Source organism: Oreochromis niloticus, linkage group LG4 (assembly GCF_001858045.2).
Source record: "Oreochromis niloticus isolate F11D_XX linkage group LG4, O_niloticus_UMD_NMBU, whole genome shotgun sequence".
In the NCBI taxonomy this organism is placed as follows: domain Eukaryota; kingdom Metazoa; phylum Chordata; class Actinopteri; order Cichliformes; family Cichlidae; genus Oreochromis; species Oreochromis niloticus.
The window spans coordinates 16,818,625-16,832,262 of record NC_031969.2 but is presented as its reverse complement, the minus strand read 5'-3'; the positions used below and the strand labels follow the sequence as shown (position 1 = coordinate 16,832,262).

General features: G+C 41.4%; 1 protein-coding gene across 3 annotated transcripts in view; it reads right to left on the bottom strand.

Moving 5' to 3' along the window:
* Positions 1–13,638, bottom strand: part of LOC100699590 (Na(+)/H(+) exchange regulatory cofactor NHE-RF2) — a 37,677-nt gene that overhangs the window by 3,315 nt on the left and 20,724 nt on the right. For all 3 annotated transcript variants that reach the window (XM_005457711.4, XM_005457712.4, XM_005457713.3), the window contains exons 3-4: positions 8,124–8,351; positions 1,343–1,496 (exon numbers count right to left, since the gene is read on the bottom strand). In XM_005457711.4, coding sequence (XP_005457768.1) covers positions 1,343–1,496; positions 8,124–8,351 — 382 coding nt within the window. The remainder of the gene's footprint in view (positions 1–1,342; positions 1,497–8,123; positions 8,352–13,638) is intronic.

Here is a 13,638-nt window from a genome sequence, read left to right as displayed (position 1 = left end):
TCTTTACTTTGTTTATTATTTGATGATAATTGTTCATCTAAAAAATGGGATCTCATTAGATGTTTTCTTCTAACTTTACATAGGAAGATACCCCAAATAATTTGTTTGTGTATGCTAGACTTTTAAGTCAGTGCTAAGCAGATGAACTGAACAAATTAAAGCCAAATTAGTCTGGCTGTAAAAAGCTCCACTGCCACCACTCTTTTAAAGGTCTATAATGATCTTTTTATGGCGTTTTATGGATTTTACTTCAGTGCAGTTTTTAATACCATTAACCGTAACATTTTACTTTATAGGCTTAAGGTTTTAGCTGGTATCGCTGGCTCTGCGTTAGATTTAGATATTAGTATTTTTCTTTCTAAATACTTATTTTAGCTGGCATCCTTCAATCTGTTATTGAAATTTCTTATGAAATGTTTCTAGGTGATGACATTAAGCTGTATATGCCTTTTAAACCTCACCAGCTGGACAGGGTGCCTTCCCTAGTCCACTGTTTAACACAGATTAGTCATTAGCTCTCTACCAATTACTTTGTTTTAAATATCACCAAGACCAAGACCAATATCATAAAATATGCCAGGCTCAAGAATTCTTCCCTGGGCTTTAACTTGGATGAAAAATCTTTGTCTCTATTCTGCCTTTATTGCCTTTTTCATTTAAAGAACATTTCTAAATTGCAACATATGGTCTCCTCAGGTGAACGGGAGAAAAATATTCATCCCTCTGTGCCATCGTGTTTAGATTACTGTAATGTCCTGTTTACATTCTTACACAAATCATCTCTTTCACCTCTCCAAGCAATACAAAATGTGGCCAGCCTGTTAAACATTCTAGTAAGCTCATATCACTCCCATTTTATCCTCTTTACATTCTTTACTCCCAAGAGATTTTAGGATTTGTTTTAATATTCTTATATTTACATACAGAACACAATGGCCAGGCTCCAGATTGTTTATGTCAGCTTCCTACAAATTGCACCGCTGCTTGCTGTCTTCATTCACAGGCTCTGAATTTGTTAGTTTTACCTGTACGTGACTAAATAGACTAGGGGATGACAGAGCCTTTCAGCCTGTGGCACCAAAACCGTGGAACAATCGGTTACTATAAGTTGACTCTGTAGAGTCTTTTAAAAAGTACTTAAAGCTTTTTTGTTTAAACAGGCTACCTTTGTGACTGTCTTCTAACAAAGAAAAATGCTCTATCTAGTTTTTAAAAACTATAAACATCTTTTTTGGAAAAATGTTCACCAAAATAATGCAATAAAATATCTGCCATGTGTTTCCTCAACAGGGCTTCTTGGAAATTCAAACGCATCAAAAAGTCTGATGTAGCACAGTCCCACCTTTTACATGGCTGACTGTGGGGATCAATCCCCTCCTCTTGAAGTGCTCGTCTGTTTCTGGATCCACCACCAACAGCCAGGTCTCATCTCCCCCTTTTTTGATGAAGGCCACCACCTCTGCATGCCGCATGCCCTCGATGTTAACGCCATTAACCTGGAAAACACACACACACACAAAAAGGAAGGTTGCTTTTGTTTAAAAGAATCAGGCTTTTACATGTTATTCTTTTTAACTGCTCCATCCAGGTTTATGACAGCTTTAAACTGAATTTCTTAATAGTTAGCTATACAGTGAATAGTACTCTGTATTTTGGACTGAACACCTGGTAACCTTCTGACCCGCTGAGTAAGTTGTTATTCATGCTGTTATGAAGACCTGTTTTGTAAACAGTTAATGCTCAGTCACAATCCGAGTTACACGAGTAACTGTAACTATAACCAGCAACATGAAGTTATCTACACTCCCATGGAGTGTCTTTTGGGCAATCTGGGCAAATGGGATGGGAACACGGACAGTCTTCGTTACAATGTCGAGGTCCTTGTTCAACTTTGTCATCACTGTCCCATAAAAAAATACACACAGACATGGCATGTATAGTTTGAGGATTCAAGATTCCCTCAAAAGATGATTTTCCTCGATTTGACCCAGAATGGTGGATCTAAAAAAATCTAAAGAGATAAATTTGATGTATTTGATGTAATTTTGCATGTATTTGGGTCACTTTAGGAATAGTCATAAAATGTTAGCCTAAAGGAATGACATTTAGGGTATTTTGACTGCTGCGAAAATGTCAGTATTTAAGGGACAGTACAGTATATAAGTCTGTGCTACCTCATTCAAACAGCAGGGGGAGCCATGCAGCCACAAACTAATTGCACAGAGTTTATTTTTCAGAGGGCCTGAAAAATGCAAAAATTCTACTATCTCTTGAATTTCTGCTACAGCGATTAAGCAAAGCTTTTTTCTTTACATCTGTTCGTGCGTGTGGCCGTGGATGCAGCGTGACATAACGGTGTGGAAAGCACACATCCACATCTACTCTTGTGTGACGTCGCCCTTGCTTTCTACACTTCACTTGCATAGCACAACAGTCTGTTGTTGCCTCATCTTATCTAGATGCTGTGTTTTGAAAACTTTGAGTAGACCGTGGCTTCTCAAAAGGCAGCAGTCGCAACACGCCGAGTTAGTGTCGGTACACAGTCAATTATTGATGGCTCTCCTTGGCTCTGGCTATAGTGCAAGTTTCAGGTGTCAGTGTCCTGAAGGGAAATTTGTGTAAGAATTCACTGCTTATGATAGAGGAGGATGGAAAATTTGAGCTTTAGAAACTAAAACTGTAGACAAAAAGGTACAATATGACAGACCAGGAAACAGAAAATGAAGGGAAGGGCAAAGAGAGTAGATGGAAGCGAAATGTAGAGAGAGCAGGATCAACAGATGGAAAAAATATGAACCTCTCTACATCAAAAATCACAAATGCAGGACTTATGTCAGCCAGAGGGACAGACAGACAGTTTGAATCTGAGAGAACAAACATCTTTGTATTTGGCCAAACAACAGGTGTTGTGTCATGTTTCACAGACTTCATTAACAGTCCATCCCACACAAGACAATACACTCTGTTCTTTGCCCACTGAGCTCATTAATAGAGGCTGTAGGAACCATGCAGAAGCTTATTTCTCATGGGATCTCATGGGACAAACCCTTGTGGGACCTCTTGATACTCTGACTGTGCGTTTCTGAGGTCCTGCCACCTGCAGTTCACGTTTTTCATGCTATTTGCACATGTGGGTCTAACCTTGGACTGATCGAAACAAACAATTTTAAATGCAGCCACACATCTGAGAATATGACGCATGTGATACTGTGAGTGACTTTTAACACTTCTGTCCACACAGAGTCCCGGGGGGGATGCTGGACAAACAAACAAAGCATGAAAAGTGATTTAGATGAATGTTTGCGAGTATTTTGCCTCAGATTAATTCATGCTTGTAACAGATGCTAATGTAATTTACATAGAACAGCAATTTTTCAAGTTTACCAGCTAAACAATCATTTCGATTGTTCCGTTCACGTCAGTTTTGTTTATATAGCTCCAAACCACAGAAACACTTGCGTCAAGGTGCTTTACACCTACAATATTAGAAAGAAAAGAAAACCTCCACAATCAGACGACCTCCTCTGAAGAAGCACTTGGTGACAGTGGGAAGGAAAAACTCCCTTTGAACAGGAAGAAACCTCCAGCAGTCCCAGACTCGGGGAGGGGGGATAAGGGGAAAGAGAAGAAACATACGAAGAGTGAAGTCTGAGCCTTATTGGAACATAACTGAAACTAAGTTTGATCAAAATGGGACGTTTTAAGCCTAACTGGTCTGCCTCCTGACACCAAACTGGGAGCTGCTTCTACAGGAAAGGACCTGAAAGCTGAAGGATCTGACTCCCATTCTACTTTTAAAAACTCTCAGACGCCAAGTAATCCTACAGTCAGGAGCAAAGTGCAAAGTGCTCTGTTAGGATAGTATATACTTATCTGTTCCCTTCATCTGTAAGCGTTCCTTACAGCAACTTGAATCACACTTAAAATACCTTTATTTTTATTTTCAACCTAGAAAACTCCAAAGTTTCATCAGGGAATTTAACATGTTTCGTGGAGTTTAACAGGTTTCTAGTGGTGTGGCACCAATAGAAATGAATTGGAATTGGATGTGAAGACAGAGGTCTTCACATCCAACTTGCACATGGTGTGGGAGTCAAAAGGGACACATAGCAGAGTTTCAAATGAGTAACTATATACTAGAATGCTGATGGTAAGGATGATAACAGGCACAATAACTTCTACTGGGTTAGTAAGTTTAGCATGTTTAAAATGTTTGCTGATTTAAAATAGTCAGAACAGAAAGTGGTGTAAAAACTGTGGCCTGGTGGTTACATTAGGGGGCAGCATATTGAGCATCAAATGATAACAACTCCTTCTGAAGATGGCTGTAAATATAAATCATGGCATTCCCATCAGTGGTTCTTATATTGATGTATTCATACAGTATTTTAGTCAGAGTAGTGTCTGACTGACACTGTAAGGCAGGGGTGGGATATACATTTTTACCATGGGACAACAAGAAAAACTGGGACTGTTGTAAAGAGTTGCACAAATGAGTTTATATAAACAGTTAAATTACTCTTGAGAAGAATTGAGTTCATCTTATCGGTGCAGCCCTCCACAGCTGTCCCTTTGGAAAAATTAATTGCCCAACCCTGTTGTAAGGTGTTCGTCCCTCACAGCAAACTGGAATTAAAAATGTGATGTTTGTGATGAGCGAGATAGTGAGGCAACCATCATGCAGGTGTTAGGCCACCATGGTGCCATAACGTGGAAAATACACTCCACGTGTCCATGTGGCTATATCTGGAATGAGTGAGTCAGTTGGAGCAGAGACTGATGAGGCGTTCACTGGTGTCAGGGCTTCTGCCAGACATGGGCAGAAAGCTGAGCTCTGATCATAGTCTTAACACGCGTCCTGTGTAATGGGGCGTAGTGAGAGAAAAAGACGCTGGGAGACCGAGAAAGAGAGATCTGTCATGGTTGTTCACCTCTCTAACAAGCTGCTGACAGATAACACAAGCGCATCTTGATGCATGGTCAGAGACGGCTGTAATTATCAGGGTGCTCTCCCACACTAACGCACACAGCAGCCAACTAACTTGACAAAGACTTGCTGATCCACAAACAACTCATACACTGAAATAAAGTCGTTAAGCTCTGTTTAGTAAGAAAGTCCAGCATTTGACAGGAAATTAAACATAACTTTTTCTCTGCTCTAAACTAAGCACACAATACTGGATGTGTTATTTCTATACAAATTAACCCTGCTCTTTACCCTGCATATGCATACATATTCATAACTCCACTCAAGCTCTTTAAATTAGTGAAGTTGAGTACCATTCAACTTCATCTGTTTATGAATGTACATGTCTGTGAGTGTCCCTCGGTTTCTGTCTCCATGGAGAAGGGAGGTGGAGGACAGTCACTGCCTTCATTGACCTGCTACAGGATGTTCCCACACTCTCTCATCAGCCATCTAATTTTCCAGTGAAGCATCAGCGCACTTTATTTTCTAATGATAAGCACGTTGCCAGCACAAACTCGCCTTTTGCTAACTTTGGTGAACAACAACTCTGCTCTGCTCGTTTAGGTTAGCATAAAGACTGGAGAAAAAGGGCAAAACTCACTTTAAGCATTCGGGAATATCCATGCATTTCCTTAAACTCCAACTAAGGTTGTGGAAGGGCTCGATTGAGAGAGACATGGGTCGTCAGTCTGTGGTAGGGTTAACGCAGAATAGCAGACCCCCCCATTCACACTGACGCCTACACCCAATTTAGAATCACTAATGAACCCAACATGGATGTCTTTGGGCTGTGGGAGGAAGCCAGAGCATTTGGAGGAAACCCACGCAGGCACTGGGAGAACATGCAAACTCCATAAACAAAGGTCCCAGCTGACCAAGAACTTTCTTACTGTGAGGCGACAGTGCTAAAGAACTGCACCACCGAATCTGCTCTAATGGCTTATTGTGATTTTTATGCTTAGGATTGCCAGTACATTCAAATTAAATATGTGTCATCCCTGCTAACTGGCTGATGGGGCTCTCTTCATCTAACTCTTCTACCCATCGTAATACATCACCATATTTACTTAGGAGGAAGTATATCTGCGAGCTATCAACTGAAACCAGGCGCTACAAAAGCATCAGTATGTTCCTCTGGATTTTAGCTTCGTTTGACTTTTCTATCAGAGCCTGTTGGAGTCCTGTTTGGAGCAATGTGCTGCACTCTAGTCTCAACCCTGATGTAGAGCCAGAGAGGTCAAAGGTCATGGGAATGGAGGGTGAATGCTGTGTGTGTGTGTACACTCCGATGAAGAACGACTTATAATGATGATGATGTTTCAGTAGCATGGATTTTGTGTAATCTAAGGGAAAGTTCACCAAACATCCATGAACTTTCTAACCAGTTTCCTCACTCCGGTGGAAATCTGAAATAATTGTTGTTTTTCTTTTTTTGCACATGCATCTTCATTTTCTGCTGCATTCTTTCTTTGCTATCCACCTCACTCCGTCTCTTTCTACGTGTTATCGAGGGAGTACATATACGCTCCGTATTTTTTCATGTCTCAGCTCAAAGTGATTTATAGCCGACCCTCCTCTCCCCTGAGACCACCCTGCTCTGCCTCACCAGTTTGACACAGTAAAGCTCGAGTTCAGGCTGCAGGTCCTGTTATCCTTAGAAACACAAACGTGTAACGCCCGCCGTTTTAATTACAGCCGGGGTCACATCTGTATTTGATCAGATGTGTGAGACTGCTCTCAACTCCTGAAGCCTTTGTTTAAAAATAGTAACTAATGAAAAATCTGCATTTGATACCATTTAAAATGATTTAGTGCTGAATTTTGAATGTCTCCAATAAGGTGGCGCATGTCTTGTGTAAAAATACTGTAAATCAAATGGATTTTTTTCAAATGCAACCATAATGTAAAGTCACCCGTCAGCTTCTAGTGATGAGGGAACAGCTACGAAGAAAAACATGCGAAGTGTTTTGGTATGTCATTTCTTACGAAAGAGGCCTTTTGAGGTTCTTATACTCTGGTATTCATAATCTTCCGTGATGGGAATGCAGTATGCATCACCAGTAATCAACTCATCAGTGTGTGTCTACGTGTTTTAAAGTATCCTCACTTGTTTTTCTGGTCTGCTGTGCCCACGCCAAAAACCACTCACACAATAATTACTTAATATGTTGTTCTGGAAATTTTACACCTTAGATTGCTTAAGGACACTTCTTTGACCTGCCAGCCTTTACTGACTTCACTCATTCAGCATGCAAGTCTATCTATGTCCTAAAAGTATCTGTTTGGGGACTGTGCACAACTGTCACCTCAAGTTATATCCAGTTAACCAATTTCAAAATATCACATGGTCCCTGAATTCAGGGATGTTGTCATCATACTGTCTGAATAACTTAATTTTACATCACAAATACATACACCTGTAAAAGTTGGACTTTCCTACCTTTAAACAGGAAAAATTTACTAGATAATTTGATTTTTCTGGATTGCACTGAATTGTCAGAAATATGTGTTACTTGGTTCTTCAGTCATCTGCATGCTGGGCTCGGAGGAGGCAAATGGTGGAGAGGCCTACAGCTTTTAAGGAATGAAGATATGGACATTAACTTTATTTTTATTGCACGAAAGGACAAGATGTTGAAATGCAAAGTGAGTCCAGGACAGACAAACTGGATGATGCTACTAACATGGATGGAACCCAAAGTGGTGTTAAAGCTGAACGTAACCAGCAAACCAGGCCCTGAACTTCAACGGGCAACAGCGTCAGTCAGACCTGCAACCTACGTTTCTACCTGTACATCTATCACCGATGATGTACAGCGATCACCATGACGATCGCTTTGAAGTCTCAGGGAGGGGCGGCAAAACCACCAACACAAAGAAAAGATTTGCTTTGTGTTTCTGGTTTTTATGTTCATGCATTCAAAACTGAAAGAAAGACCGTATGTGCGTCTTCTTTAGAATAGTTACTTGTGTGGTCTGTGGAACTGGTAATTATACAACATTGCATTTCAGGTCATTTTGTAGAATAATGTAACAGATTACTTCATATAGTGAGTAATTAAGTAACATTACTGCATTACTTTGAAGAACAGTAACAAGAAATGTGTAACACATTACTTTTCTGAGTAATATTACAGATACAAAGACTCCACACCTCTATGAGTCTGTCTTGAGGCCGGAGCCCGGCGCGGTCTGCAGGTGACCCGGGGTCCAGGGAGCGGATGTACTGTCCGGGCCGCGACCGATCACTGTGAAGGTTGAAGCCGTAGCCCATCTCTGACCGCACCAGGTGGCAGAGACGTGGAGCGAGCTCGGATGGGTCGACCTGGGGCCTTGACTGGGACTCGGGCTGGGTTTGAGCTTCAGCCTGGGTGAGAGCCTCCTGCAAGAGAATGGGAGAAAGATGTTTGTCTGCCTGCTTTACATAAATCTGACACAATATGATTAATCTACACTGCCAGTTAAGGGAATCCCTCTGCAGAGACTAGGAAAAGAACTGGTGACTTGACACTTGACACATCACTCATTTTAAAAGGCCATGCTTTGACAAGTTGTGTTGCCTGAGGATATGGCTATTGCAGTAGTGCTGGTACAATCAAATAGTGTGCAGGAATATTTGTAACTGTACGCCAATCTTTGTGGCCCTTCTATTACAGATGTGTTAGCAACAACTGTAGGAACTTAATACTGTACTCAACCAGCGCAATTTACTTGACATAGTCACCCACACACACATTTTAAACTAATGACTCACAGCCATATTCTTAACAGCCAAACCACAGCTAGCTACAGTTAGAGTCATAATCACAGCTACAGTCACGGAGGCAGCAGTTGGTAATAAGCTGGGAAACTAGTTTGTTTAGTTATCTTTCAAACTTGAGTGACACAGCTAAAGGATCAGACAGTGGTTACAACCGGCAAAGTTCTGCTGTATTGTAACGCAGCTTTCTTCATGCAGGAAATGGAACATCAGCTATGGCTTTCTTTCTGTGAAACAACTATCGAACCAATTTGAGGTGATTCGAGCTTTGTTACATGGTGTGTTATCCTGCTGGAAGAAGCCATCAAAAGATGTGTACACTGTGGTCATAAACGGATGGACATGGTCAGCTATAATGCTCATATAGGCTGTGGTGTTTAACAAATGGACAGTTGGTACTAAGGGGTCCCAAACTGTGCCAAGAAAATATCCCCAACGCTATTACACCACCATCACCAGAGTGAGAATAAATCCATGTTTTCATGTTATTCAGGCCAAATTGGTCCTACTGTCAGAGTGTCACAAAGGAAATTGAAACTTATCAGACCAGGCAACATTTTTTCAAACCTCTATTGTCCAGTTTTGGTGAGTCTGTGTGAACTTTCCTGTTCTTAGCTTCTGGTGTGGACTTCTGCTGTACTTAGTTTTACAGATTTGACCTGCTATTCATTCAAAGATGCTCTTCTGCAAAGCGTGGTTGTTTCTGTTGCCTTAAAGCAGTCTGGCCATTCTCCTCTGACCTCTGACATCAACACGGCATTTTTGCCCAGAGCTCACTGATGTGACCATTGTCTGTAAATTCTAGTGATGTTTTGTCTGGGAAAATCCGGGTTGATCAGCAAGTCACTTACTGCAAATCCCCTTTCTTCCCCATTCTGATACTCCTTTCGAACTTAAGCAGGCCACTGAATTGCTGCCATGTTATTGGCTAATTATTATACATTTGTGTTAATACAGTTGAACAGGTGTACTTAACAGAGTGGCTGGTGATTGTATATATCATGGGAATAGAAAAAAAGTAAAAAATATAAATAGAAAACGATAAAAAGTGTGAACAATAAAACACGCGAGCATCAGAGAGAGATGAGATAAATCGCAGTTTGGTCCGCAGAGCTGTTACATCACAGCAGTGGTATTTATGTAGGGATATATGTAGAATGGTTCATATGTAAATGTAAAAAAAGATGGACTCCATCAAAGTGACACGCTCCTTTCTGCACAGCATGTGATGATTTTCAGAAGCAGGTAACTAAACACGCTCCACCACCTTTTCACTCCACTTGGTGAATATTTTATACATAAAAAGCGATGCTTAAATTCAGTGATAATTTAATCATGCTCACCGCGTTACGTTTTGAATAGTTCCGTCTGATTTTTTTGTTGGTTAACAATAACCTCCTTTTCATGTGCCACCATTCACTCGTATAATAGGATGTCTGATTTTATTATAGGATTTCAATCTGGACTGAAAATGTCCATTTGCAGCATATCTCTGACTAATAGCCTGGGTGAAGACATTTATAGAACCTGTATAATTGTGCCTTGAGCTCTACAGTGTGATCACGCTGATTTACCCTCCTACACACCCAGGAGAGAAATGTGCTGCGAGAGGGATGGCCAGCTCCATAACCCCTGCTGATATTAGCGTTGAGATAACAGACAGGCCGAGCTGGAGTCCACATAATGTACACATGCTGTGTTCACATGATGTAACTCCAGCCACATTACGCAACTTGAGCAACTTGAGAAACTTGAGAAGCCTTTTGCTTCCACTGCATATGCAAAAACTAAGATCACGGTCCAGCTTGCGCCGGCTATAAATACATATGGAGCATGTGGGCAGGGTGAGAGAGAAGAGAGACAAAGGTAGTGCGGTGTGTTAACAGGAGATGATGGTTGATGACAGCTTTTTCTTTTCTTTTTTTTCCTATTTTCTAACTCGTCACTCATTTCCATTCAACTTCCTGGACATTGCAAACGCCTCCCGAGAACATGAATCACCACAGCAGTTCCCACCGAGAAAGACCTCAAAAATAACAAAGATGGCAACATATAATTTCAGTTCAGGCGCAGAATTCTTTAGGGCAGCAGTGATCTGGGCAGCTTGCCATTAGATGGAGGGAGAGAGAGAAGAGAAGGGAGTAAGAACTGACAAACAATGGAATAATTCACAATCCTCTTTTTCCTAGCTGGAGAGGAAGTGCCTGGGTTGGGCAGCTGGGGCGGACTGTCCAAGGGAGAGAAAAAATATTTGCAATATCGAATGCATTAGTATCCTGGGATGTAGGCAAAGGGAATTAACAAGAAAATGACAGAACGGAGGAGAGGAGGAAGGGAGGGAGAGAAGTGAATGAGTGAGCGTGCATGTGTGGGAGGAATAGAAAATTAGATGCAGTGAGAGGGTTGGGAAAGAAAGTTCAAGAAAAAAAAAGAGACAGGGAACTTAAGAATATGCAGAGCTAATAGATAAACACAGAGTGCTAAGAGAAATCATGATGACAGAAGTTTCCAGTAAGACACGATGGCGAGGTCTGCAGTGGAAGTTCTCTAACATAAACACCGAGAGGAGCACAGCTGGGAGTTATTACGTCGGGGGAGACGTAAGCGCCTGCCAATCTAACCTCCAACCGCCTCCCAGTGCCTGTCCTCACCCCACTAATCACCCCCTGGGGTCTGTGCCATCTCTTGAACTCCGTGTCCTCAGCGTAGTGTGCATTCAGGACACTTTATTTTGGCGCTGTGGGTTTCTTCTGCATAAAACTACGAGCATAGGTTAACTGCAGGCCTGCATCACTCACATGTATGTGTGTGTGCTCCGCTCCACATCGAGGAAGATTAATTTGGGCAAGAGGAAATTGTAAAGGACCGAGGCGCTGATTTGAAAGATTTGAAGGGTGACAGCCAAAAGGCTCGGAGGGCTTTAAGTTACCACACAACCTTGCCAAAAGCGCAGGCAAACAAATGAAATGTAGCCACTGTGTTTGTTTGAGCTGTGGGTGCTGAAAACTTGATGGTTTTTGGAGAAAATATTTTGATGAGAGAGAGAAAAATGAGATGTAATGTTCTTATTTTTGTCAGCAAACGAGCTTGTCATCAGGAAGGTTATCAGCATTGGACATTTTGTTTTTCAAAATAGAGTGCCACATGGGAGGAGAAGCGATAGGAAATGCTGGAAAAAAGCAGAGCGACCATGTAACTACAAGTTCATGGAAAATGATTAGGCTGCTTTTCTATAAGGAATATGGAATATTCCACTCTTACTACTGTACATTAACCATGACATACAAACACACCCGAGCATCCTGACTGTGACTTCCTGAGACGATTTGCTGTCAAAGGGACGAGTGCCCTCCAAAGGATTGCATTAGTTTCTAGCCACAATGAAATTTTGTTGTGGCCGGTCTCAGTAGATGCATGTGTGGGTGAATACCCAAGTCATTTCTTTAATTCTGCAATTGGGTTTATTTTGATTGCACTAAAAGTTTGAGGGCTGAACTTTCTTTTGTTTACTGTATGAGATGACATGCCAGAGCTGGTTCACTTTATAATCTTATGCTTATTTTTTCCATCAGCAACTTTTGCCCAGTAAGTTCCAAATTTTGTACAATAGATTTATTCACTGGTGAACAGATTCATTAGCCATCGGTAGCTCAGTTTGTCCTTCTGGACAAATTGTGTCACTTGGGAGCCGTCTTGGTAGCTCAAAATGGATAGTGACATATAAACTGCATATACAAAAACACTTGTCAAGTCTAATTAAAAACACTTGCTGACTTTAACCTAAAATCTGCTCATTTTATTGCAGATTTTACTTAATGCATGTGCAAGGTAACGTAGGATGGTTGTCCATGACTTGGCAGGGTTGATGGTTTGATTCATAGCTCTCCCATGACATCTAGCCCATTTGTCCTCAGGCTAGAAAACTGCCACTTCATGTCTTTAAGACATTCCTGCAGTTTAACTATTTGGTGTGTGTCTTCTGGCTTCCTTGAGAGACCTAGTTGTGTATCATCTGCATAACAATAAAAATGTATGCTATGCCTTCTAATGATACTGCCTAGGGGAAGCATGATAATGTAGATTAAACTGGTCCTAGCATAGAACCCTGTGGAACTCCGTAATTAACCTGTGTGTGTAACGACTCCTCATTTACATGAACAAATTAGAGCTTGTTAGATAGATATGATTCAAACCACTGCAGTGCAGTTGCTTTAATTCTTATGACATACTTGAATCGCTGTAATAAACTATTGTGGTCGACAGTATTGAACACAGCACTGAGGTCTAGCAGGACAAGCACAGAGACGAGTCCAACATCAGAGCACTAAATCAGTGGAAGATCTGAGAAATCAGAGAGAAACACTGAGTAACTGGTAACTTCCTGGATTCTTGCTGCCTGCCTGGCCTCAGCTCCTTGCAGTGAATTGCCATTTTTACATAAGGAGGATTTGTATTTTTTAACCTTGGCGATAGACTGAGGGCACCTTTTTACCTGAAAGTAGATATTTTTCTTTGTCCCCAGAAAATGAATGAAGTCAAGACAAAATTAACCAAAAAAAGGCCGCACTAAGCTGTGTTCTGGGGTCTTCTCACCATTTCATATGTATATGTGGAAAGCCGTAGGTGGTGAGAACAGCTGCAAGACCCAACACAGAACAGAGGCTGCATCAGTGATAACAGACACCGACACTGATACAGCCGGAAAGGTGAAGCTGGGGTGGAGGTGGGTTGCAAAGCAGCTTGCAGGTTCACAAGTAACTGTGTGCAGGTTAAAGCAGCTTAAATATCACGCAAGATATGCGATTTGCCAGAGAGATGCATGGAAGGATATCAGATGAACTATCAGCTCATGTGGGCTTGCAATAAGAGCAACTAGTCTGTCTGGATTGTGCATGAGCTTGACTTTATG